The 23755-nt window shown below is 53.4% G+C and overlaps 11 protein-coding genes across 11 annotated transcripts; 6 read left to right on the top strand and 5 right to left on the bottom strand.

Moving 5' to 3' along the window:
- Window positions 1–425: 425 nt before the first annotated feature.
- AB675_10790 (uncharacterized protein) lies at window positions 426–920 on the bottom strand (the record flags this gene model as incomplete). The annotated part of the gene is made up of 1 exon (XM_018139584.1): window positions 426–920. One exon carries the CDS (start codon window positions 918–920, stop codon window positions 426–428), a length of 495 nt encoding a protein of 164 aa, XP_018000577.1.
- A 395-nt stretch (window positions 921–1315) lies between these two features.
- Window positions 1316–2583, top strand: AB675_10789 (uncharacterized protein; the record flags this gene model as incomplete). Its single annotated transcript, XM_018139582.1, has 2 exons — window positions 1316–2204; window positions 2258–2583. 2 exons carry the CDS (start codon window positions 1316–1318, stop codon window positions 2581–2583), a joined length of 1215 nt encoding a protein of 404 aa, XP_018000614.1.
- A 173-nt stretch (window positions 2584–2756) lies between these two features.
- On the bottom strand, window positions 2757–4543 carry AB675_10788 (2,4-dichlorophenol 6-monooxygenase; the record flags this gene model as incomplete). The annotated part of the gene is made up of 2 exons (XM_018139581.1): window positions 2757–3834; window positions 3882–4543. The coding sequence occupies 2 exons, from the start codon at window positions 4541–4543 to the stop codon at window positions 2757–2759; spliced, it is 1740 nt and encodes a 579-aa protein (XP_018000660.1).
- A 541-nt stretch (window positions 4544–5084) lies between these two features.
- On the bottom strand, window positions 5085–5991 carry AB675_10787 (uncharacterized protein; the record flags this gene model as incomplete). The annotated part of the gene is made up of 3 exons (XM_018139580.1): window positions 5085–5374; window positions 5421–5769; window positions 5821–5991. 3 exons carry the CDS (start codon window positions 5989–5991, stop codon window positions 5085–5087), a joined length of 810 nt encoding a protein of 269 aa, XP_018000751.1.
- Window positions 5992–6320: 329 nt separating this feature from the next.
- AB675_10786 (uncharacterized protein) lies at window positions 6321–7754 on the bottom strand (the record flags this gene model as incomplete). Its single annotated transcript, XM_018139579.1, has 5 exons — window positions 6321–6713; window positions 6768–7027; window positions 7086–7269; window positions 7319–7604; window positions 7654–7754. The coding sequence occupies 5 exons, from the start codon at window positions 7752–7754 to the stop codon at window positions 6321–6323; spliced, it is 1224 nt and encodes a 407-aa protein (XP_018000610.1).
- Window positions 7755–8169: 415 nt separating this feature from the next.
- On the top strand, window positions 8170–11262 carry AB675_10785 (Versicolorin B desaturase; the record flags this gene model as incomplete). Its single annotated transcript, XM_018139578.1, has 6 exons — window positions 8170–8422; window positions 8494–8630; window positions 8680–9099; window positions 9717–10808; window positions 10888–11054; window positions 11100–11262. The coding sequence occupies 6 exons, from the start codon at window positions 8170–8172 to the stop codon at window positions 11260–11262; spliced, it is 2232 nt and encodes a 743-aa protein (XP_018000840.1).
- A 555-nt stretch (window positions 11263–11817) lies between these two features.
- On the top strand, window positions 11818–13712 carry AB675_10784 (putative MFS-type transporter; the record flags this gene model as incomplete). The annotated part of the gene is made up of 5 exons (XM_018139577.1): window positions 11818–11970; window positions 12029–12243; window positions 12308–12880; window positions 12932–13007; window positions 13173–13712. The coding sequence occupies 5 exons, from the start codon at window positions 11818–11820 to the stop codon at window positions 13710–13712; spliced, it is 1557 nt and encodes a 518-aa protein (XP_018000702.1).
- A 504-nt stretch (window positions 13713–14216) lies between these two features.
- On the top strand, window positions 14217–20054 carry AB675_10783 (Counting factor 60; the record flags this gene model as incomplete). The annotated part of the gene is made up of 7 exons (XM_018139576.1): window positions 14217–16404; window positions 16575–16964; window positions 18577–18666; window positions 18721–18787; window positions 18843–18917; window positions 18971–19098; window positions 19156–20054. 7 exons carry the CDS (start codon window positions 14217–14219, stop codon window positions 20052–20054), a joined length of 3837 nt encoding a protein of 1278 aa, XP_018000932.1.
- A 772-nt stretch (window positions 20055–20826) lies between these two features.
- AB675_10782 (putative RNA polymerase II transcription factor B subunit 1) lies at window positions 20827–22185 on the top strand (the record flags this gene model as incomplete). The annotated part of the gene is made up of 1 exon (XM_018139575.1): window positions 20827–22185. One exon carries the CDS (start codon window positions 20827–20829, stop codon window positions 22183–22185), a length of 1359 nt encoding a protein of 452 aa, XP_018000789.1.
- Window positions 22186–22255: 70 nt separating this feature from the next.
- Window positions 22256–22732, top strand: AB675_10781 (putative RNA polymerase II transcription factor B subunit 1; the record flags this gene model as incomplete). The annotated part of the gene is made up of 1 exon (XM_018139574.1): window positions 22256–22732. One exon carries the CDS (start codon window positions 22256–22258, stop codon window positions 22730–22732), a length of 477 nt encoding a protein of 158 aa, XP_018000612.1.
- A 76-nt stretch (window positions 22733–22808) lies between these two features.
- Window positions 22809–23641, bottom strand: AB675_10780 (DSC E3 ubiquitin ligase complex subunit 2; the record flags this gene model as incomplete). The annotated part of the gene is made up of 2 exons (XM_018139573.1): window positions 22809–23457; window positions 23511–23641. 2 exons carry the CDS (start codon window positions 23639–23641, stop codon window positions 22809–22811), a joined length of 780 nt encoding a protein of 259 aa, XP_018000700.1.
- Window positions 23642–23755: the final 114 nt, after the last annotated feature.

Raw genomic sequence — 23755 nt, 5'->3', positions numbered from 1 at the left:
TTTGACACGAGTCCTTTTCCAGTGTTGGTTGCGAATTGCCTTCTGACCCGCGCAACATAGCGCTGGCTGCCTAATCTATTGACAGGAAAGCCTGGGACTTATCCATACCCGTATTCTACCGTTAGTAGAGTCTCACCAGCGCACTGGTGGCTGTGATGTGAATGTGTAACTGGCTGGGATATCCGTTGGTCACGAAAGCCTGCTCTAACTTGGCCGCTCTTACGCGAGTACTGCGCGTTTGAAGCCTTCATTTTGGTGAGTCTCACGGCAAGCTTTGCCTTCTTTTCCTTGCTGGCATTTCAGCGACACTGAAGTGGCAGTGGCGCAGTCGAGAGGATAGGAGTGACCAGAAGGGGCTGACTAGGATCGAGTTGATTGCCACGGATAGCAGATCAAATGACAGTACATCTCCCCCGGGCGGCCGCTCATAGCTGAGTCAAGTCCTCCTCCAGCTGTACGCCGTTTATGACAGGGCTCTTGGCTTGGAGCATGACACAGAATATTCTGGCCCACTCATCGCTCTCATTGTCCCAGCCGTGCATCGTCGCCTGCTGAACGACCAGTTCGCCCTTCTTCACCACAGTCCGAGATCCGTCGTCCAAGCTAAGCGTTACCGACCCCTCCAGCACCAATATATAGTCCAGAGATATCGTGCGGTGAAGGCCACCCTTAGTATGTGGTGGGATATCGACGATGCGCGCCACTGAGCCTGGTGTGACCATCCCGATATCGTCTGCCTTGGCGCTGTCGCCTGGATCGCTTATTGGCGCTGGATGAGACTTTGTGGCCCATATGACAGAACTTGCCACCCCGTGTGGCATCATCTCAGCCGCGATCTCGTTTTGAGCTGCTACGAAGCCTTTGCCGGCATTGTTGTGGTAGGTCACCACTCTGCGAAGTGGTGGCAGAGGCGAAGTCATCTTTGCATGAGACTACTGATCTAAGTCCTTGTGCTTAGTGTGATTGCGCATCTTGCTGTTCCAGATGCTGCAGCCTCAATCTGCGACCCCAAATACCGTGTCAGGCTCCGCGTGCTCTCGTGGTAGCGCACACAGTCTGTCGTCATTGGCCAACGTGAGAGAGCGGATACAGTGGGGCCCGAAATGCAGCAGTGGGGACCTATCGCGATTGGCTGACACCATCCACTCCCAAGTTCGAACTAGTCGTGCAAGGCTCACAACCACGGATCAAGGTTTCCTGGCAGTGTGCTCTGTGTCTGTTAACGACGTTTCCAGAGTCCAGTCTGATACTTGGAAAGATTGCGGATTCGTGTCTCTAGTGACCCATATACCAGTCCGGACCCCGGTCTTCGGCCATGATTGCGAAACAGCAGCGCGCCAGCTTCCGGCAATACATCCCATCGCCAGATACGCCACGAATTGCAGGACTTGCGGCTTGTGACGCCCGGCAATGGGCCGAGAAAGCTTGCGACAACGACTTCATGCGTGGCTGGAAAGCGCATTGGGAGAGTCTGGCTGCACAGCCGTACAAAGGTATCACAACCGATGGCAATGTTGTTGAGGATCTTTTTCACCTCAACACCGAGATAAATGGTGGAGACTACAGGATCAACTTGTGTGCGGCCGCGACACGAGTAGTCGAAGAAGCTGGCGATCGCGAACGAGAGCGGCTCCTCAAGGGACTTAATGCCGAAGAGTGGCGCTATTGGGCTAACCCAGAGATCTACATCTACCGGCATGGAATACGTCTGGACGAGATATCTGACGAGCTCTGCGAAGCAGTTTTCGCGGTCATTCGGGCCAGTCTGTCAGAACGAGGATATGCCAAGGCTAGAGGCTGCATGAAAGTCAATCACTTCCTCGGTGATATCGTCAACGGCCGGAAAGTCCTCAACGAGAGGTCCTACAACTTCTGCATTTTTGGCAAGCCGTCCATGACTGAGCCTTGGGGTTGGCAAATATTCGGGCACCATTTCTGCATGAACTTCATGATTGTCGGAGATGACATTGTGGTTTCCCCAATATTCATGGGGGCAGAGCCTAATGTCATTGATGAAGGGCCAGACAAAGGTCTCGAGCTTTTCACGGACCAGGAACAGCTTGCTATGAGACTGATGAGTTCGATGGAAGAGTCCTCGATAAAGGCGGTTCGGATATTTCACGCTCTAAGTGGGCCGGAGTATCCTCCAGGGCGCTTCCACCGCGCAGACCAGCGGCATCTCGGAGGGGCATTTCAAGACAATCGTATCATCCCTTATGAAGGTGGTGTGGTCACGGCATTGACTCAAGAGCAACAGGGCATGGTCCGCAAGTTGTTGACGATGAGTCTCAATCACCTTCCGGATCACGCATTGAGCTGCAGCTCCGTTTGATCGACAAACATTGGAACGAAACATACTTTGCCTGGATAGGTGGCTGGGGTGATCAGGACGCTTTCTACTACAAGGTGCATTCGCCGGCGATCATGATCGAGTTTGACCATCATTCTGGCGTCTTTCTTACGAACAAGGACGCCCTACCGTTCCACATCCATACCATAGTTCGGACGCCTAATGGTAATGACTACGGTAAAGCTTTGTTGCGACAGTACTTTGCGAAGAGAGGAGTAGCGCAGAAAGGATAGACACCCCTTGAATAACAGACGATGTACTTTTGTGACCTTGATGGGCTCTCGGAGCTACAGTACGCATCCGTTGGTGACATTGTAGTGGTATAGAAATAGGCAATGCTACTACAGCGACACGCATCACCACAATCTCCGGTAAGAACGTGGCTTGTTCGAGGCATTCGATACATTCATGCTTTGTTCCAATTCAGAACGTGCAGTATCGCTGATTTCAGCACGTTGTACGGGTCCGCAGCCATCGTCACCGACCTGAATGCAATGTGCCGGTCCGGTCGCACCACAAGCACACCGTCATCCTTCATTTCCTTTCTCTTGCTCCACAACCCAAAGACATCATCATACTCACAGCGGTATCCCACTGAGTATGTTGGCAGCTCTAGACCAAGCTCCCGTTCCACATCCTGCGCTGCCTGCCTCCATAGCTTACCCCGGATCCCACATATGAGGCCAAACAATCCATGCGGTATGATGTCCAGGGTCGACACTCTCTTACCCTGATAGCTGACCCAAGCGTGTGGCAGGTAGGCACCTGTGTGAGTCGTAGGCTCATAATGGAGAACAGGATCTCGTTCGTACTCTGGAAACGGCGTACCGTCATCAACAACCGCCCGCGAATCGCTGTATCGTTGTCCAAGATGCAGCCCGATTGCATTGGACCTGCGATCCTGCAACTTCACGACCTTCTCCAGCTCTGCTCGGCGATCCTCCGCCTCAAGAGCATCAGAAAAGAGATGCTCCAAGGACTCAAACCCTTCTTCCAAGCTTTGGCCCTTCTTGAATCCGAGCGTTGTCGGAACCATAGCCCAATTGTACAGCGTCTGTATAGCATGGTCGACAACCTGCTTGCCGATCGGCTGGCGCTCCTGTGTGTAGCTCTCAAGGAGTTTCTCGCTGGCTTTTCCCTTGACGACGAGAGCGAGTTTCCAGGCGATGTTGTATGCATCTTGTACGCAGGTATTGCTGCCCAAGCCACTTGACGGCGGATGACGATGTGCAGCGTCTCCGGCGAGGAAGATGCGGCCGTGTTGGTACGTTGTGGCGACGAGATTGTTGACTTGCCACTTGCTGGAATCTTTGACTTTGATAGGAAGGTCCTGGGGGATGTTGAGCACTTTTCGTGCGTGCGCAATGACAGCTTCATCTGAAGTATCAGGCTCACCGTCTGCGGCATCGTATTGGCGGTTCAGTAGCCATTGATCCCAGCGCCGGACGATGATGAGGGTGCCAGAGCTACCCAATACGAGTTGCCTGGCTGTAGAAGCATGTAGATGCAGGCCGGACGATGGGCGGTGTACTGTTCGAGATCCATTTCCAGCCACGTGGTCAGCATACTCATCAGGCCGGGCTGGCCTATGAAGCCGATGCCGAGCTTCTCAGCGATGAGTGAGCGTCCGCCATCTGCCGCAACCACGAACTGAGCCCTGACGTTGTAGCAGTCGTGCGTGTGGCGGTCTCGAACGGTTGCTGAAGCATGGTCTGTGTCTTGTGTCACGTCGATGACTTCTTGGTAGAAGTGGACGTCGCCGCCGAGCTCGCGTAATCTGGAATACAGAATCTGCTCCAGGAGGTTTTGAGGAATGTTCATCATGGCACATGGACTCGCAGCTGTAAAGTCGCTCATCTGGTCGTCTCCCGCGCCATAGCAGGCATAGCGTGCGATCTCCAGGCCCGTCAAAGAGGTCAGCATCACACCGCTGCCAACCTCTGTCATTCGAATGGCTTGCTCAACGACCCGGTCCTCGATGCCCATATCTCGAAAGACCTCCATCGTCCGTTGGTTAGTGACGTGTGCTCGTGGCTGAGGTGCTGTACCACTGTGCTTGGCGACTGTGAGTGTTCGAATGCCATACTGTGCGAGGAGAACAGATAAGGTAAGACCCGCTACGCCGGCGCCGACGACGAGGACATCCGTTTCACGGTCGTTTACCAGTGGCGAAGTAGTTCCTACTGAGCCCATATCGGTTGCTGACGGCCGAAACGAATAGATGGGTATCGATGTGCTGACCAGTTGTAGCTTCACGCTCTCGGAAACATCCAATTTCTTGTAGAAGCTTTTGAACTCCTACGGTGCGAGTGCAACAAGATACAAGTTCAAGCCGCTCATACGCTCCAGGCTTGAACGCCCCATTGAGCGCACCCTCAAATCTGTAAATCACGAGTCATGGCCATTCAAAAACACCTTACTGCAATCTGCGAAGGTGCCCCATGGTGGGGCATTTGCCACTATGATCTCTCACTCAACCAGTTCCGTATTTCGGGGCGCAGCATGAAAAGACGCATGCAGAAGTGCGACTGCGATGGCCTGACTTGTTTCAGTCTGTGAATATTGGACTTGTTGCGAGAGCTATTAAGTACTAAGTAAGTCAGGGTTTCTCGCTCATCACGCGTGACTGATGGGGGAAGCGTGAACTCTTGGTCTTGGCACTCGCGATCTATACGCTAAACCCTCAGATATGTAGACCTATTTCAGGCGTATTCATCGAGTACGCCAGCCAATATCAGCGACCCAAAGCCTTCTGTATATCTGCAGCAAGCTCGTCTACGTTTAGCGTCACGATTGGCCGGCCCGTCCAGCGGGCAATTTCGTTGATCGCCCCTACGACCACCTGCACAGCTCCTACGGAGTTTCCGATCCCTAGTGTAGCTTTGATGTGACTCTTGCTCTGCCGAGTCGCGCCCAACGCGATAATAGCCGTCGCTATAATCAGGTGCGATTGCTCTGGTGTGAAGACCTCGTCGTTGGCCTTAGCCACTAAATATCCCCAAGTGACGATCGTCGAGCACATGACTCCTTCGGTCAGCATTTGATACACTGAAGTTTGGGCGTCACTTACACAAGTCTGTAAAGTACTTGCCCATAAGATCGAAAATCTCGGAGTTGCCTACCCCAGAATAGATCCGGGCTCGAAGCTCCTTGCCTCGCCTTGCGTCCTCGAAGGTGACTTCCTCCTTTCGTAGCGACCGAGTCGAAGCATATTCGCCGCCTTTGCGCTGCACAACGCCGATCATCCCGTAGCACGCTGGAATGCAGGTTGGCATGCCAACATACGGAAATATGATCGTAATGGCTTCTCTGAGCCGCAAGAAGATTTCCTCGGACTGTTGTGGCGTGCTCTCGCGGGTCAGATCATCGAAGAACTTGCCCACAACGTCCGCGCGGCCAACGGCGCAGCAGGCGGCTGCCTGGAGGAGGTATCAGCGCTATCATGAATGCGTTTTTACCTCAACACGTACTACCAAGGTGTAAGCATAGTCCTTGAGCTCTGGCTGTTGAGCAAGGCGGTCATTAATTGACAGAAACAAGGCTTTGTCGTATGGTGCTGCGTCGTCTTTGAGATTCGTCGAAACATATTTTGCATCCCAGGAGGACATGAATGGGTCCTCATTCCAGGTCGTGGTGTCCATGCAGAAGGTTGGACGTTTGTCGCGTGGTGAGGCACAGATCCTTTGCAGAGTTAGGTATTTTGGCCAGATGTGGTACTCCTGCTCAAAGTTAGATCGTTAGGGCATGTGGGGGTGGCACAGTTTGGAAAGCCAGCCGCGGACCTATCCACGGTCAGACTTGGCGTATTTGCTTCTCGTAGATCTGTTTCAGCAAAGGATTATAAGAATTGCTCCAGTGTGGTGTTTGATTCGACTCCATCATGATACAAGCGATCCTTCATTGCTGTCGAAGCTATGGGGAATGTCATTGAGAGACACACATGTTAATATTTATGCTTGAGAGTCACGCCTCAGGTACCATTTGTAAGTCCATTCGTGCCGTTGACGACATTCTTCGCACGCTTCCCTTCGCCACTACTCCCTCGCAGAAGCTCTGCACGCGGCAACACTCCGGCATTCTCGAAGGACTGGAAAGTTTCATACCAGGTCTCCAGGCTGTCATCCTGTCGATGCCAACCAAACTTGCGAGCCTTACTCATGCTCGAAGTAGTCGGCCAGGCCTTGCCCATCGCCCAGTTCATAAAGCCCCATGTTCCCCAGCTGAAAGCCGATTTGTTGCCGCCGTATTTCTCGCACACTCTGTCCCATACTTCCTGCTTGCCCTGCTGCCAATCTTCCATTTTGAAGTTGTGATCATAGACACCCTCAAGTCCGACAGCTTTCCACTCTTTCTGGTCGGGGATCTACAGGAACCATCAGTTTTAGATCAATCGAGGGGACAGGAGCCATCAACATACAACGATGCCAAAATACTCGCCTAGCTGTTTGAAAAAGTACCTCCACACAATCGTGTCGCCGTTGACATGATTGAAGGCTTCGTTCTTGGTATGCGCTTGCGTGGCTGACCAGACTGAGAGGTCAGCTATGGCTGGGGCGTATGAACAGTCGTCCGTAGAATTGTAGAAGAATCTGTTTCCGGGGAACTCAGGTATGATCCCCAACTCCTTGCAGGTTATCATATATAGTGCCATGGTGAGCGCCATGGACATGCCATTTTCTATCGCAGCAGTTAGCATGGCTTGTTGGCTCATACGAGGTCTCCGAAAACCACTCACTTCCCGGAGTAAAGCCAATAATGGCATTTGGCCGGATGATGTTCCACGACCACGTCCGCTGCTTCTGCAGATTGAACATGAAGTCTTCCTGAGCAAAATAGAAGTTCTCGCCCTTGTCGTCCTTATACCTTGGGCCATCCTCACGACATGGGGCTGGCACAGGTCCGAGATGCACACCATAGTGCTACGCCACTGTTAGACGCAAGTAACACCCTCAAAGCGATTTTACTGACCTTTCCGCCCGTTTGTAATATCACTCGTTGCAACGCAGACCCCGCGATGTTGTCGATAGATGTCAGGAAATTCTCAAATAACGGCTCGTTGCAATCTCTCAGCTCCGAAAAGCCGTCGGTATGGACATAGCTGGCAAAGAAAGCATGAGTGACGTCTTCGCACAACGGCCTCAGTTGCGTCTCAAGCTTCTCCACGGGGTCGAGGAAGTCGACACCTATCCAGCGAACGCGAGGATCTTGCCAGGTATATCTTAGCGGGCTCCTGGAGGATATAATGATTTTTGACCTATGCATAAATTAGCCACATGGGCCTATATGTGACCAGAGCGTCGTACCACTCTTCTTTGGGCTGTCGTATTAGATGCTCGACGATCGCATTACCTGTGACTCCCGAGCAGCCTGTGACGAATGCAACTTTTGGACTTGGCGGCGACATTGTCGACGTGCTTTCGAGTAGGACTTCCGGATGTCCTGAATGTCGTGCAAGTCGACCAAAATTATGTACTGTCGTCCAAAGACTTGTCCTGTGAAGATTATAAGCTTTGGTAAAGCGTGGAGTCGCCGTAGCTTTCTTGGCTGAGCGACCTGTTTCTCCCCAGGCGAGAAGAGGGGCCCCTTATTGCGAGGCTTGGAAATCAAAATCCGGGGCGTTAGGGCCCCACTGGGGCACTTCCTGACCTCTGTCACAGCCCAAAACTCTAAGTGGCAACTAGTCACTAGCTCATTTCACTGCAGCACCCAAAGTGGTAGAATCGTTACAGCTGCTCCAAATGAAGCTTTGGCAGACTCTCGCAGACTCTCGCACACAGCATCGTCAACATCCGTGCGAGACCTGAACCCATACAAAGAAGATGTGGAAGCGCCTGATCCGGTTCGAGGCCACAAACGGGGTCGTCTGCTTCGGAGATGCTTGTGTGAGCAGCGCAGAGGAGCTCACTGCCAGTCTCGAAGCAGGTAATCTGCGTGCGAAGCAGCTGGAAGGCCACGATCCATTTCATCTGGTGGCCACCGATAAGGAAGTGTCAGTCAAGCGGTTGCTTGGGGTCCTGACTGCTGATGATGTTCCTGTGGTAAAGTGCATCGGGCTCAACTATAAAGCTCATAGTAAGACCTGGTCCAAACTTGGGATCCTATCCCCCACGTATGAGTAACTTGCTGACCAAATCCTCAATCAGTCAGTGAACTCGGACGAAAACCGCCGCCATATCCGTCGCTTTTCATGAAGCCAGCGCCTGCGATAGCAGCATTTGATCAGGATATACTTGTCCCGAGAGCCGCACAGGGGATGGATCTTGACTATGAAGGTGAACTGGTACTTGGAAGCGGCTCCAGCTTGCGTATCGTGATGCTAACAAGTCCAGGCCATTATCATTGGTCGCACAGGCAAGGACATCTCGCAGGAAGAAGCGCTGTCTTACGTGGCAGGGTATGCCTCCTCGAACGACGTTTCTGCACGAAAATGGCAGAGGGATCCAGCATACGCAGGCCATATTCCCCAATGGTCCTTCGGAAAGTCCTTTGACACCTTCGCACCCCTTGGACCAATGATTGTTGCGCCCGCTGTTGTTCAGGATGCCAGCAGTCTTATGCTCAAGACCATCGTCGATGGGGAGGTGCGTCAGGAAACTAATACGTCCGACCTGCTGTTCGGTGTCAAAGCCTTGATCTCCTTTCTGAGCCAAGGATCAACCCTGCAGCAAGGCACAGTAATCATGACAGGCACACCAGGCGGCGTCGCCCTCGGCATGAAGGAGCCTGAGTGGTTAGTGGATGGTCAAATCGTAGAAGTGCATATAGAGCACCTGGGCAGCTGCAAAAACCGAGTGGTGTTCGCTACTAGTCCTCGACTTTGAGAATAAAGTCAGTTATCTGGAGGTGAGCAAAACCAACTTGAACTTGAACTTGAATAGTTCTGAGAATTGTGTCACGTGATGCGACGGGATTTGCCCTTCAAAACTTTAGAACTTGGATTCGTAGCTGCTGCAAATCTGTAGAAGGCTACAGCTGCTTAACATCGCATTCAATCTATGGCTCCTAGCCTACCGCGATGCCTGACGTGCCATCACGCGAGCGTCTATCTCTTCAGTCCAAAAATCGGATCGGCTAGGATTCTCAGATGGCCCGACTGGGAGGTGCCTTACACTGGCCCAGCGGGGAGTGCCCCACGATGATCTTCTACCCATAATCAATGGTCTACTGCTTCTGCAACGTTCGCAAAATTCGCATATGGTGGCTCAGTGCTCGATCGCTTCCTTTGTGAATCACAGCCCAGCTGTCGAAACCTTGTCGATTGTCAGCCATGGAAGTCCCAACGGCGACGACGAGCCTTCTAGTTGTCCTCGTTTCGATTGTGAGTAGGTGGTGCTTTTAATTTCAGCTGTTGCTGAACGAAACATAGCTCTTAGCTCTAAAGCAGATTGGGTCCTTGGTCTACAATGTCTTCTTCCATCCCTTACGCAAGCTGCCAGGACCCCGTCTCGCCCAATTTACCAGGCTCCCCATGATATCTCGCAAGTATAGGGGTAGTCTCAACAGCTGGCTCACCGTTCTTCACCAGACATACGGAGAAGTGGTCCGAATCGCGCCGAACGAAGTCAGCTATATCAACCCTCAGGCATGGAAAGACATCTATGGCTTCAGAACCGGAGGCAAGCAGAGCCTCGCCAAAGATCCGTTGTTCTACGGACCTGACGCTTCTGGTGGTAACGCAGGTCTTTTCCGTGCAGGAGATGCTAGCCACGGACGACAACGCCGAGTACTGTCTCACGCGTTTTCTGATCGTGCACTCAACGAGCAAGAGCCCATGTCCGAGCACTATGCCCAGTTGCTGATACAAGGACTTCGAAAATCAACCCTGGAACCGAACAACAAGGTTGATATGGAGCGCTGGTATAATTATGCTACATTCGATGTCATGGCAGACCTGACTTTCGGTGAGCCGCTGCATCTCCTCGAGGATCAGTCTCAGGAATGGTTTCTGGACAACGTATTCAGCTTTCTGAAATTACAGAGCATGTCCCAGCTCCTGAGGTACTACCCTTTCTGTGCTGGGGTTCTCAGACCATTCTTCATACCAAAGAAGCTGGTCAACCGTCAGGCGCGCAACAACAAAGAATGCATAGCGAAAGTCAATCGACGGCTGGAACGGGCTTCTGACAAGCAGGATGTATGGGGTTTAGTCATGAAGCAAGAGGGTGAGAAAGCTATGTCACGTCCGGAAATGCACGCCAACGCCATAACAATGATGGTAGCTGGTACAGAGACCACCGCGACAGCGCTGAGTGGCCTGACTTTCTACCTACTGCAAAATCCGGACAAGATGAAGAAGCTCACAGAAGAGATCAGATCCAACTTTGACGAGGAGAGAAATATTGATATCAGAAGTTTGGCTCGTCTCGAGTATCTCAACGCCTGCATCGAAGAGGGGTTGCGAATGTACCCTCCTGTACCTCTTGGTCCGCCGCGCCTAGTACCCGAGGGTGGAGCGAATGTGTGCGATACAGTCCTGCCAGCAGGGGCAAGTACTTCCTTCCTAGGTACCTTCGATGACATATCTAACTTTGGTATAGACCTGCTGTTATGTCTCCAGCTACGCGGCTTTCCATTCAGAGCACAACTTTAGGCACGCAGAAAAATTCATTCCCGAGCGATGGATTAAAGGTGCAGGGTACGATGATGACCGAAAGAACGTACTACAACCGTTCTCATTCGGCCCACGGAATTGCTTGGGAAAGAAGTAAGTGCATGCGAGCGAGAACCTGGCTAAGCTGACAGATAATAGCCTGGCATACCATGAGATGCGCATGATACTTGCGAAGGTGCTGTGGAACTTCGACATGAGACTGGATCCAGAGAGCATGAATTGGCTAGACCAAGATGTGCACGTCATTTGGGAGAAAGGCCCACTGTATATCAATTTGACTGATGCACGAGCTGCTGTATAGAGTCGAGTATGACAGACATTACACTTGGTGACATTGTGCACGAGGACAGGGGGTTTGACATCAGTACGAGACGATCCCGCGAATACCGTCTACTTACCTGATCCGTGTCCCGGAGACTCCCTCGTGTTGTCATGTGTGGTACCACAGTCGCGTTGGAATACGACGTGCGCTTTCTGAGCTGTGGGCCAGGCCCAAGGCCTCGTCGTCAACGCAAAATAACATGTGGGGAATTAGACTTTGTCCCACCTCCGAGAACCTGGGGCATGTATCCACTGGCTATCCTGTGCTGGGACAGCCGACTCTTCACCAAGCCAAAGCAGCGTGGTTCTTCGCGAGAACATGGGCCACTCTGGAAGGAGACCCACCACATTCTGGTCCAGACCATACACAGGCACCCTGGTCCTTAGCTGGCCTCGCGCAAACGCACGTTAGTCGTCTGCCACGTGCAGGTCTGCTGTATAAGATACCTGCGCCATAACATCCTGTCGTCTGATCTGCTTCATCCGGTGTTGCAACAAGCCTGATTCATCTTGCCAACAAACACCAAAACTGAAGATGTCTCATGAGAAGTCAGCCACGCATGCATCTCATCATGACGACCTCGTGGGCACCAAAGCACTTCCCGACATTGCGCGAAGAGAAGGAGGCGTCCTGCTGGATGTCACTGGTATCGACGGCACGAGCCTGAAGCTCGCAAAAGATGGCCATGTGAGTCTTGTCCATGCTGAACGCAAACCCACCGATTGGATACTGATTCTTATCGTAGACTGTACTCCTGCCACAACCTAGCGACGATCCAGCAGATCCGTTGCTCTGGTCAAGCTCGAAGAAGCACCTGCTACTGATCACCCTCGCTTATGGCGCCTTCGTCACAGACTTCATCAGTGGACTTGGCTCATCCCTGATCCTTGCACAAGGTGAAAGCTGGCATATGAATCCCAATGCTGTGAATCACGCCACCACATTCAACATCCTGTTTCTGTGAGTGCACCATCAGCTGTTGTCGTCTTAGATATGCTGATGACGGTCTTTAGTGGCATTGGAGCCTTGTTTTGGGTGCCTCTTTCCACTTGGTGGGGACGAGGACCTACTATCTTCTGGACTGCTTGATTGCTGTCTTCCTCAACTTGGGAGTTGCACTGTCAAGAGACTTCACAACGTTCTACGCCTTTCGAGCGGTGTCTGGGCTGATCTCGAATGCGGCGCCGACAATCTCAATCGCCTTCATCAGAGACATCTTCTTCTTCCACCAGCGTGCTCGAAAGATTGGTATATGGACTTCCTTGTTCATTGCGTCACCATATGTCGGCCCTATAGTCGCAAACTATATGTTGGCCACAACAGGAAGCTGGATCTTGCCTCTATGGGTCGGATTTGCTGCCCATGGACTCTACTTTGTGTTCCTTTTGTGCTTCCTTGACGAGTGCTGGTATAATAGAGAGGTTCCTGAAGCTCTGCAGCCAAACCGGCCGAACACGCTCGCAGGCAGGCTGAGTCGCGTGACTGGCATCTGGCAGGTTAAGAACCACCGAGACTACTTCCTTACCCTGCGGCATTCCGTCACGAGATTTGTACGGGCTCTTCTGAAGCCAGTACTGATCCTCATCTTCTTCAACTAGTAAGTGGCACTTGCTTGACATTTTTGATTGCCCCACTGACTCATGTCCAGCTTGATCTGCTTCGCCTGGGCAATCGGCATCAATATTACGACAGCGATCCTCTTTGGCACGCCCGCGGAATTTGGCGTAAGTCACCCTCCCATGGACAAACTTGTGTGCGGAAATGAGCGTGACTTTGAATGTTGCCTGAGTGTGTGTCTCGGGCTGGACAAAGAAGTGCTCGCGCTAATCCTCCAGTTTTGCCCTCGAGCATACCGCCCTTTCAAGATACAAGACTAATAAGATTCGCAGGGTTATGGGTATACGTACAAGCAACTTGGTGCGCTTTACTTCACTCCCGTCGTCGGCGTCTTGATCGGAGAGGTCATCGGTCACTTCGGCAACGACTGGCTGGCTAAGATGTACGTCCGTCGGCACAAGGGCGTCTTCGAGCCTGAAGTGCGGCTCGTGGTCGCCGAGATCGCTGCGATCTTGATGATCATCGGCCTAGTCGTCCTTGGCCAGGCATTGCGGAGTCACCTGGCCGTGGGCGTGGTGGTGTTTGGTTGGGGCATCCATTCTGTTGGGCTTGTGATGCTGTCGGTCACGACATTCGCATATGCTGTCGATGCATACCCAACAGTTCCAGCTGAGAGCGCTGGCTGGGTCAGTTTCCTTCGCGTTATGGGTGGCTTCAGCGTCGGCTACTTCCAACAGCCATGGGCTGTCGCAGTAGGATACAACAACAGCTTTGGCGCACAGGCAGGTACAGTAGCGTTCGGGCTGATCTTTGTGGTGCTCGTCCACGTTTTTGGACATCGTTGGCGGGTGAGGTCAGGGGAGCTTAAGTAATTTGGAGGTTCCTACATGAAGCTCCGCTAGGCTTTATGTAGTCTCAGATACTCGCAGACACATGTCTCATCTTTTCTTGGCTGTGTGATTTCAATTGCCTGCCTCACGCCGATTTCTGCAGCAACAGTGAATCTCGTAAGTGCTTTATCGGCAGTCAAAGACTGGAAGGTGTCTATGGGTTCGGGAGTGGCTAAGAAAGCTACCGTCTTTCAGCCCCCGTTCCCCGCAGTGGCAAAGACTCCCTCGGAGCTCTCCCGTAGCGGCACTTGCCCACTTGGACGCTGTTAAGCCACGGCAAGCGCGGCCCAGGATGGTATCCTATTAGCGTCTAACGTCCTACGCATCCTACGACCTACACACCACATAGGGTATATGATATTGCACTTGGATTACTAGCATACGGGCTCTCAACGCCTCCCATCTGCTGCAGCATGAATGAGTTAATTTCCTAACGGTTGGGTCTTTCAGCTGCCGAATGACGCACCGGCACAGCAGCTTGACGACATGGGCGAAGGTGAAGTCGCGCACCATCGAAAGAAGGACAAAGCAAAACAGTGCTTGTACTGCGAGCGCAAGTTCACCAAGGAGGAGCATCTCAAGCGGCACCAGCGGAGCCATACAGGCGAGAAACCCTTCAAGTGCCATCGGTGTAACAAGCAGTACGGACGGAGTGATGTACTTGCGCGCCATTTGCAGACTCACGGTATCATCGTGACCGGAAGGAGACAGGAGGATCCGTCGCAGAGCTATGGTCAACCCAACGGAGTAGCTGGGGCTACGGACATTGGTGGGAGCCTCCATAATGATGGGCAGACGGGCGACAGCGAAGTGGTCGATATCGCGAATATCGACATTACTCTTCACTCCATCCGCGATTCAGGACTATCCAGAAGTCCACAGCAACCAGTGTTTGCTGCTGAGCAGCAGCACTCAGATATTTGGCCCACCATATCTGGGTTTGCTAACCAGGACGCGAGTGCTCAAGGCACCCATCTCAGCGCATCGCACCACTCCCGGTCGATAGCGCCTCGAACATTACCCGCTGATCTATCATGCGCACCACTTCCATGGATAGAGCAAGACTATCCGTCGCAGGGAATCGGTCAGTCGCGTTCTGGTAGCACAGATGTACGACTGCCTTCCCTACCACCTACACCAAGGAGCGGCTTTCCTGGCACTTGGACACCATTTCCGAGGACACCTGACATTCCTGCGTTCAGCCCCAGTGTCTTCAGGTACATGGACTTCGACCCCTCAGCGACACCTGTCGGACCACAATCTCCTCGTCCGCGGCGGTCGTCTTCGAAGGTCTTGTTCTCCGACAATCAGCTTCGCCATATACGTCATCTTTGGCAGGGTCAAAGATCTGCACCAAGTTTGCAGCTCATCCGGTCTCTGTGGAGTGCCGCAGCCAGGCATACAGCGCCGAACATATTTTCCTTTTCAGCGGCGTCCGAAAAGAGGCAAGATTATGCGGAGTCTGGTCGAAGTCGACGGTGGAAGCTAGACGAACAGTGTCGGCGGGATTTGATCCATTTTTGCGAGGACATGGAAGAACGATTATCTTTGGACGCTGATGCTGGGACTGGCTTGTTCCCCCATACTCAGTCTGGACCGACGCCCTCGCCAGGATCGATTTCAGACACAAGCTCACTACCAGGCCTGTCGGCTGATGGCTTTCCTACCTTGGAAGTCTTAGAAGCCAGTCTGGATTTTTACTTTCAGTACTTTCCATTCGCTTTCGTTCACAAAGCCACCTTCGATGCAGGAACAACGCACCGGGCCATTCTACTTCCCATGATTTTGATTGGGCTGACGTCGCTTTACCTTGAGCGCTCTAAGAATTTCGTCCTCCGCCATTCGAAAAGGTTGATGCGCCTCTGTCATCAGAATCTGACTAATGATGCACTTGGTCGCTGCGAGCCGTGGACGCTTCTAATCACGATCACGTCCACGTTGCTAGTCACGTACATTTGCCTGGGCCTGATTGAAGAAGTTGGCCACAACCAGGCCCACATGCTGTGCTCACAAACTATGAGTGTGGCAGAGAAGCACGGTCTTTTTGCAGCAGAGCGCGGCGAAGACGTCAAAGCGTTGCTGAATGAATTCGTGTCTGGCTCTGAGAATCAGTGGATGGCATGGTCCCGTGTGGAATCTGCTAAACGTGTTGTTGCACACCTCCTCCTTCTCGATTCGGCGTACGCTCGTCTGCAAGGCGCTGCTGGAGTCGTTGACATCGACAGAGTCGGATTGTTGCTGCCGTGTGCCCAGCAGCTCTTCGAAACAGGAACGCTTGCACGGTTCCAGGCCCTGAAGGCTCAAAAAGGCATGTCAGAAGTCACCCCTTTGATCAGCATATTCAACTTCGCCGAGCATGCAGTGCCGCATTTGATGGGCCCGCTGGCGCTGCAACTGCTACTCACACTGTTCTTTCTGAGAATATCATCGGCCCGTCACCACCTGCCTACACCACACCACAGCAACGAAAGCGAATCAAAGTCTTACAGTCCTGCCGAAGCTTTCGCTCACAACGCTGCGACCCGAAGCGCTCTTGAAGGCATAATATCGCTTCCCTCTCTTTTTATGCGGCAGATACAGCACGGAGACCCTATGTGCGCACTGGCTTACAACAATCTTGGTCTCTCACTGACCGCTGACATGGACCTCTTAGAGATTGCATCCGGACGAGAAGGTTCGGAGCGAGCACAGGATATGGCACCGATCGCCATGAAATGGGCGGCATCGGCCCAGGCTCGTCGATCGGTCCTCCACGCTGCACAGATTTATCAAGTTCTCTCCGGAACCCGGCTCAGGGAAACAAACATTGCTCGTCCAGACATTCTGCTCTTCACATCTGCCTAGTGATCAGCATGTATCTTTTTCACGTGGAGCAGCTTCAAAGACCGGATGATGCACAACCTTTGGAGCTTCTGGACGTCGTTGACTGGTCGCTCGTGGGTGGCGAGGGACTCCGGTCGCCATCTTCGGGCAGTGGCGTCAATGGAGCAGTCTCAGATCCCGGACTCACCACTTCGGCGACAACATTCATCCGCCACGGTGGCATGACCACCTTTGCAGGAGACCCGCTGGACCCAGGTTCTCACACAGCCCGCAAGATCCTGAGCAACTACGTTCATCTTGTGGATGAGCTCGGCAGGTGGCGCATGTCAAGATACTCGCAGTTGCTACGGACCATGAGTGATTTCGCTATCGAGGGGCCTGACGCGTCGAGGACTGAGGATACGCAGGATGGTGTGTATGCCCAAGAACTGCTACCGACAACAGAAGAGCCTAGACACAGTCTCTCGGCTTGAGTCCGCCCATGTGTCTAGACAAAATCTCGATGGACAATTCGGGATGCATGCGATGCTGACTTTGCTTGAAGTCTCAACGACAGGGGCCGTCGATCCAGCACGGAACCCGTGGGCGACTGTGGTTTCTCTAATGTCGAGCTCGTTCTTCCCTGCTCGTTTGCTACTGAACCTTGACTCCTCCTGCGCCAGAGATAAGCCCAAACAAGGGTCATGTCTGCCGCGCATCGATGGACTGATTTTAGTTGGTTCGACTCGCGTACTAGGGACTTTGCTGGGCTATTCGGTGTCGGGGCGGTGGCAACCGGGCACGATTGTGCCCTCACGTCCTCAGTGCGGCGCAAGCGCGGCGCGAGGCTGCCAAATCATATGCTGCGGTTGTAAAGGCTTGTGGTCAGTCACAGTTGCAAACACCGCTTGTGTCTCTCGTGTGTATAATGTAGCTGCCCTGGTCACAGATCATCAGATCTCTCCACGCACTCAAATCCACCGACCACTACTATCAGAACAGAAAGCCCGTATCCTCATCGAACACCACTCTGCCCACCCACCTCTTCCACGAATCAGGCACCAGACTGAGGTTGGCCATGGGTATCAGAGACTCAGATGCAGACCCATTCGACAGCCTGAAGCGACCGAGTTGCCTTTGTACAGCGCCGTAAGTTACCTTGTGCCCGGGAATGAGCCTGCTCTCGAAAGGCTCCCAGTCCGGACTTTATCCATATCCCGGCACAGAGCTAACAAGAATCATAGATGCTACCCCGGCAGATGTCCCTGTCGTACGGGAGTGGGATCTCACAATTACTGTATCCGCACATGCCGCTGTAAATGCCGCAGGTAGTGACGGCGATGGACTCGTTACATCTTGCCATAGGTTCCAGGTATATGGTCTTATTCCCGCATCAGTGCACTCTGGCAAGTCCTCAGGGAGATATCTTGGGTCGAGCGCGATCTTAGCCGACATTGACGCAACAGCCTTTTCTGCACCAACGCTGTGTCGAAGGGAGGAACGTCGAGTGCAGATTGATGGGTTCAGGCCGACACACGAATTCATTGTCATAGTCGAGCATTCTTGACGACCACGCACATGGTGTTAGGGCAATTCTTACACATTTCAACACGATATTCTTTGCGCTTCACGCTGAGGTTCGCACCATGACGTTCGGCGTACCGCGGACCCACTGGAGATCGCTTACGACGTTTTGCTGCGTTCAACGAGGACTGTTCCTGTGCCTATTCTTGCGAACTCAATGGCATTACGTTGCCCAGTGAGTCGTGGTCGCTAAACCCACGTGCCAAACCTTAATTGACTCCTCAACAACTACATACGTAGGTACACAGCACTTTGACGTGTATAGCTGGAGAAGACCACCATGAAGAGACTTCCACCAAGCCGATGGCCCGCGACTATGTATAAAAGCTGGCATAGCAGCCCGATCCCGCAAGATGTGCCGCCTAGCCACTTCAAATCGAAGGAGCCATGTACCGAAGCTGGATATCAGCGCTTGGCGCTACGAGCATGGTGCAAGCAGCAGCAGCTAACACAGTCACAGGCTCAAGCGAACTGGTTGCAAGGGCCACAGTCAACGGCAATCATTCTGCTGCGGTCGCGCCTTTTTGGGAAGACTACACTTATTGTCAGGGTGAGTGAGAGCCTCCATATGACACGACATCATTGCTGATTTACTCGTGCATAGGGCGGACCATCGACGCAAGCACATATCAGCCCATTCAGAATGCCACAATGATCAAGCTCATAGAAATGTGAGCAGCGCTGTAAGGGTGTCTCGGAGGGCACATTGCTTACCTTTGAATCCAGGAACCGCCACGGCGCACGTTCCCCGGCCGCTGGACCAGTCCCAGGGGACAACACGGAGTGGTTCCAATGCGGACAGTGGGTGCTCGTGTCCCATTCTGATTGCTCCAGCTTGTCTTACCGCACTACAGGCCTGACGGTTTCGTCTTCATGCAGAACGGCAGCACACTCTCGCCAGACCATACACCGTTCATGCAGGACCAAGAGGTCATCAGTGGAGCTTTCGCATACACATTCTGGAAAGGCAACTGCGATGCTGGTATGCAATAGCTCCCTGCTGATAGCGTCAGATTGCTTCGCTGACACGTGACGACAGGTCAATTGACAAACAATGGATCCCTGCAACTTCAGGCCCTTGGACGGAACCTTCGTGCTCTATATGTCGACAAGCTGGGCGTTCTCCCCACGGAGATGTCTCCTAATTTCAACATCAGCCACACATACATTACCAGGACGCAGCAGTCTGCCGAGAACCTCTTCGCAGGCCTCTATCCACCATCCACCCGACCCACCAACACCACCCTTACCATGCGCGTCAGACCCAGCCCAATCGAAGTCCTGATCAGCAATCCCACCGCTTGCCCAAAGCTTGCCAACCTAACCGCGCAATACGCCGCCTCCAGCGCATACGCCTCCGCCCTCGCCCCGTACAACAATCTCCAAACCACTCTCGTGAACGCGTACAACACCTCCCGCATCAAGGGCTATAACACCACAGCAGGCCTCTTTGACACCGCCGCCGCAACCTACTGCGCGGGCCTCGGCCTCAAAGGCAATCTCACGGCTTCCGACATTCAGACGCTCGTCGTGCCCGGCACGTCCGCGTACCACAACGTCTGGCGGCCCAACAATCCTAATTACGAAGAAGCAAAGATGCTCGGCGTAGGTCCCTGGCTGCAGGAAATCGTCGGCTCGCTGACCAACTATTCCTCGCCGCTGGAGGTCTACTCCGCCCACGATGCGAGTCTGGATATGTTCTTAGCGGTAGTGGCTGATCCAGACCTGCCCTGGCCGCCTTATGCAAGTAATGTGCTGACTGAGGTGTGGCGGTATGAGGGGAATGGGTCGACGGTGGTGAGGATGTTTTATGAGGGTACGGTCGTGCCGGCTGTTGAAGGACTCGGCTGCAGTCTGGCCGCTTGTCCGTTGGAAACGTTTATGGCTTTCGTGAAGTCGTATATCCCGCAGGATCTGAAGAGTGCTTGTGCGCTGTAAGGAGTTGAGGAAGGAGGGAAGTGATATAGCAAATCGATCCGTAATTGGTAGCCAGCCATCCTGTCGAAGCCGAATAGGTAGATTATACGCATGATTTCTCTGTCATCATAGCCCGCATCCATCATTGCGGATCAGCCCAGATCCAGACGCAATTGCTGAAAGCTCATCAGTACCGCCCTGGAACACATTAGGGTTGGCTTCCCCCGCTGGTTCAACCATGAAACTCGATTAAAGCACGTAGGATCGACCAACACGCAGAAGTCGGACAGGAACAGAGATTGCCCTTCGATGCGCATAATGAGCCTCTACATTGCTGAGTCTGTGCTTCAGGTGACATTGCACCACTTAGAGCCTCTGCGGAATTGTAGTAGATACCTTGATCTCTACCTAGGTAGGTATCAAAGAGATGGTAAGGCAATTTGTGGAGTCAACGTCCATCCAGCCGCGCTAGTCCGTGACCAGTAAAGCGTCTCTTCCGGTTGCCTCAACGCCTATTGCACTGTTGCCTTATGAATTCTGTCCATCAACGCGATCTTTCTCTGTCGATTGCACAGGCAACAATCCTGCTGTATTCATTGACCTGGGTTTCTTCTGGTCCGAACTCCTAAATAGTAGACTACAAGGCATTTCCCGAATAAGTTCAAAGCCACCTCGTTGATCGCTTCCATAGCAACCCTTGCATCGCCACCAAAAGTTCACATCTGTCACTTGTGCACCAAGTCCCGGTTGTTTCGGCGCGAATGAGCTTGAGAAGTTTTACGCAATCGCCGTGATGGCGGCTCTTAGGGCTGCCACTATCTACAAAACAGCCAAGCAACCTGGTATACTCGCCATCCCTAGAGACGGCAAGTCTGTGACATGGTCGCCAGACCAGCCCTCAGGAGCGCCTCCGAGCCTCACAATACCCGTCCAGGACATTTCGAATCTGCAGAAGACACCGGACACGGCAAAAAAGGCTATGCTGAAGATTTTCGCGAAAGGCTCGAACGATGCAAATGCTGTCGATCACACCTTCACCTTCACATCTGTTGATTCGCGAACTGAAATCGAGGCCATCACAGATCGAATACGCAAGATCATTGATGATCACAAGAAGGGGCAGCTCGCGGCAGCAAGCGGCAGTGGCCAGTCTGCGGCGATGACGATTGCGAATGCGGTCTCTGGTGGCAGAAATAACGGGCCGATCTGGGAGGATGACGACAGACTCAAAGCCGACGTGAGACTACAGCAGTCCTTGATGCAGCAGGACGCGTTACTCGGCAGGACCTTCAGAGAAGCACTGAGCGAAAAGCCAGACTCGATCACGAGTCTCCAATTCACACAACAATTCTGGGCGTCCAGAGTCCATCTACTGCGAGCACACGCACTATCACAACACCAAGATCGGGGCAGGTCCAATGTTTTCTCAGATATCGGCGCGATAGGTAGTGGTAAGACGGTCAGCATCACGAGCGAGCAGATTCATATCATCTTCGAGCAGTACCCGTTAGTCAGAAGAGTCTACGACGAGCTCGTGCCGAAGCGGTACAATGAAGCCTCATTCTGGAAGCGCTTCTTCCAGTCACAGCTATACCTCAACCTGCGTGGTATGAAAACAGACGACCGGATCAACCGCAAGGACGACTACATAGACTCAGACCAGTACCTCAACGCACCCGAGCTGACCGGCCTACGACCCACAGCTCCAGAGCTACACATTGCCAAATTCATTGACCTAGAAGGAAACGAAGAAAACCACAGTCAACGCCAAGGCAACAAGCCAAACATCGAGGACCAGCAAAGCAGCCTGGAAAATGCGCCAGTCATACGGAAACTCAACGCCCTAAGCGAGAAGCTCATGGCATCCGTGCGACCAGCCGACACCGATGTAGCAGCACCCATCGGCAGCACAGAAGCTGAATATGACCAACTCCGCCTGCGCGATCTCGAAGGCGACCCCGAACAACACCGCATAGTCCTCAACATCCGCGACCAACGCCGCTTCTTCGGCGACACCCAATCCTCCAAAAAGGACACTTCCAACCCATTCACCACCATTGACCCCGCCAAAGCCCTCAAACTCGTCCTCGAAGACATCCGCACCGCCTTCCCCTCACCCGGCGCGACCAATCCCAATCCCAGACCACGATGACACTGGCGAACAGAACGACCTCGACCCCACCCCCCAAACCTCCGGCGCCCTCCACGCACACGCCCACGTCATGACCCTAATTCAATCCCACCGCTCCTTAACAGCAAGCATCTCTGAAACCTCCACCCTCCCACCCGCCATCTACGAACGCCTCCTCCTAACCCACGCCACCAGCATCGAATTCCTCCGCCAGTTCTACACCGCTTTCAACTCCGGCGACCCACAACGAGTAACCGAGATCGAATCTCTTTCGGGCAGTCTGGTTAATGCGACCGCGCGTATTACTGCTATAGCCAAAGATGCGGAGGCGGAGCGGAATGGGATTATAGAGAGGTTGGGGCGGGAGGCGAAGGAGATGGCGCGGCTCAAGGGGGAGGGCAGTAAAGTGCGGAAAATCAATTTGGATGCTGTGCAGGGCGGTGGGGAGGTGGTGAGGGAGCTGATGCAGCCTATTTTGGATGGGTTGCTTCGAGCTGGCGAGACGTACAGACGGGCGGTGGTGGAGCAGAGTAGGGATGGGGGAGGGGGGACGCCGCAGCCTGTGTGATGTGATGGAACAGATGGAGAAGACCCAAGAGATAATCACAGTGCCATAGAAGCGCGAGATGAGTGCTTGGAGACTGCTACGAGCTCGTGAAATATCCGGCGAACCGGCCCAACATCCCTCTCTGCTCCTCTCCTGGCTGTACGCCCCCAGCGCTAGTCACGGCTCGCATCCCATCTCGCGATCCTTCCTCCTCCAGCCGCCGTCTGAGTCCCTCAAACTGTTTGCCAGCACTCTTTTGTTTACTTTCACCTAAAACCCACCGCGGCACCCGCCACCGCCCCATCCCACCAGGCAGCATCTCCCCCATCCACGCTGACCCGACCACCCACCCGCACAGCGCCGGCAGCAACCCGTAAGGAAACTGCGTTAGGGCGAGTTGGCCGGCGAGGAAGTAGGTGGTGGACTTATCGCTGAATAGCACGCCCTTTGCTCCCTCGCTCTGCACGTCCTCTTGTGTGGTGGTGAGGATTTTGTAACGGTACAAGGTGGGGACGGCCTCGGTGTAGGCTGCTAGGCTCGCGAAGATCAGGCCCGTGGCGCCGGGTGGGAGGTAGTTGTACCATCCTAGCGTCAGGACTTTCAACACCACCAGCAACGTAGGCGTGAGGAGTGTAAGGCACGCCCAGCTGACGATGATGAAGGAAGCGTATTTCCTCGTACCCCATAACCGCTCCAGCACACGAAACTGGTAGAGGAGTACCGCGGAAAGGAGGGTTTCGGTCGAACTGAGAGAGGCGAGTTGGTAGGTGAGCAGGCGGTTGAACTGGAGGTAGGGCACAAGTGTGGGGTTGGCGAGATGGGGAGGTAGTGTTTGAGGTCGAGGATTGAGAACAGGGTTGAGGCGGAGACCAGAGTCAAGAGAAGGAGCGTCGTGATGGGGGTGTGGGTGAGGGAGGGCGTGGCGACCATCACGGGTGGTTACGACTAATCGGGCCTGGCTGTCAGTCGAAGCAGGAGCCCACCGCAGGCACCTGAGTACAACAGACTGTGCGCTGCAGGCAAACACACTGGAGCTCAAGGCGA

The sequence above is a fragment of the Cyphellophora attinorum genome, assembly GCF_001299255.1.
Source record: "Cyphellophora attinorum strain CBS 131958 chromosome Unknown Contig11, whole genome shotgun sequence".
NCBI classification, from domain to species: Eukaryota; Fungi; Ascomycota; class Eurotiomycetes; order Chaetothyriales; family Cyphellophoraceae; genus Cyphellophora; species Cyphellophora attinorum.
Note: the sequence above shows the minus strand (reverse complement) of the source record. Positions and strands in the feature narration are given on the sequence as shown.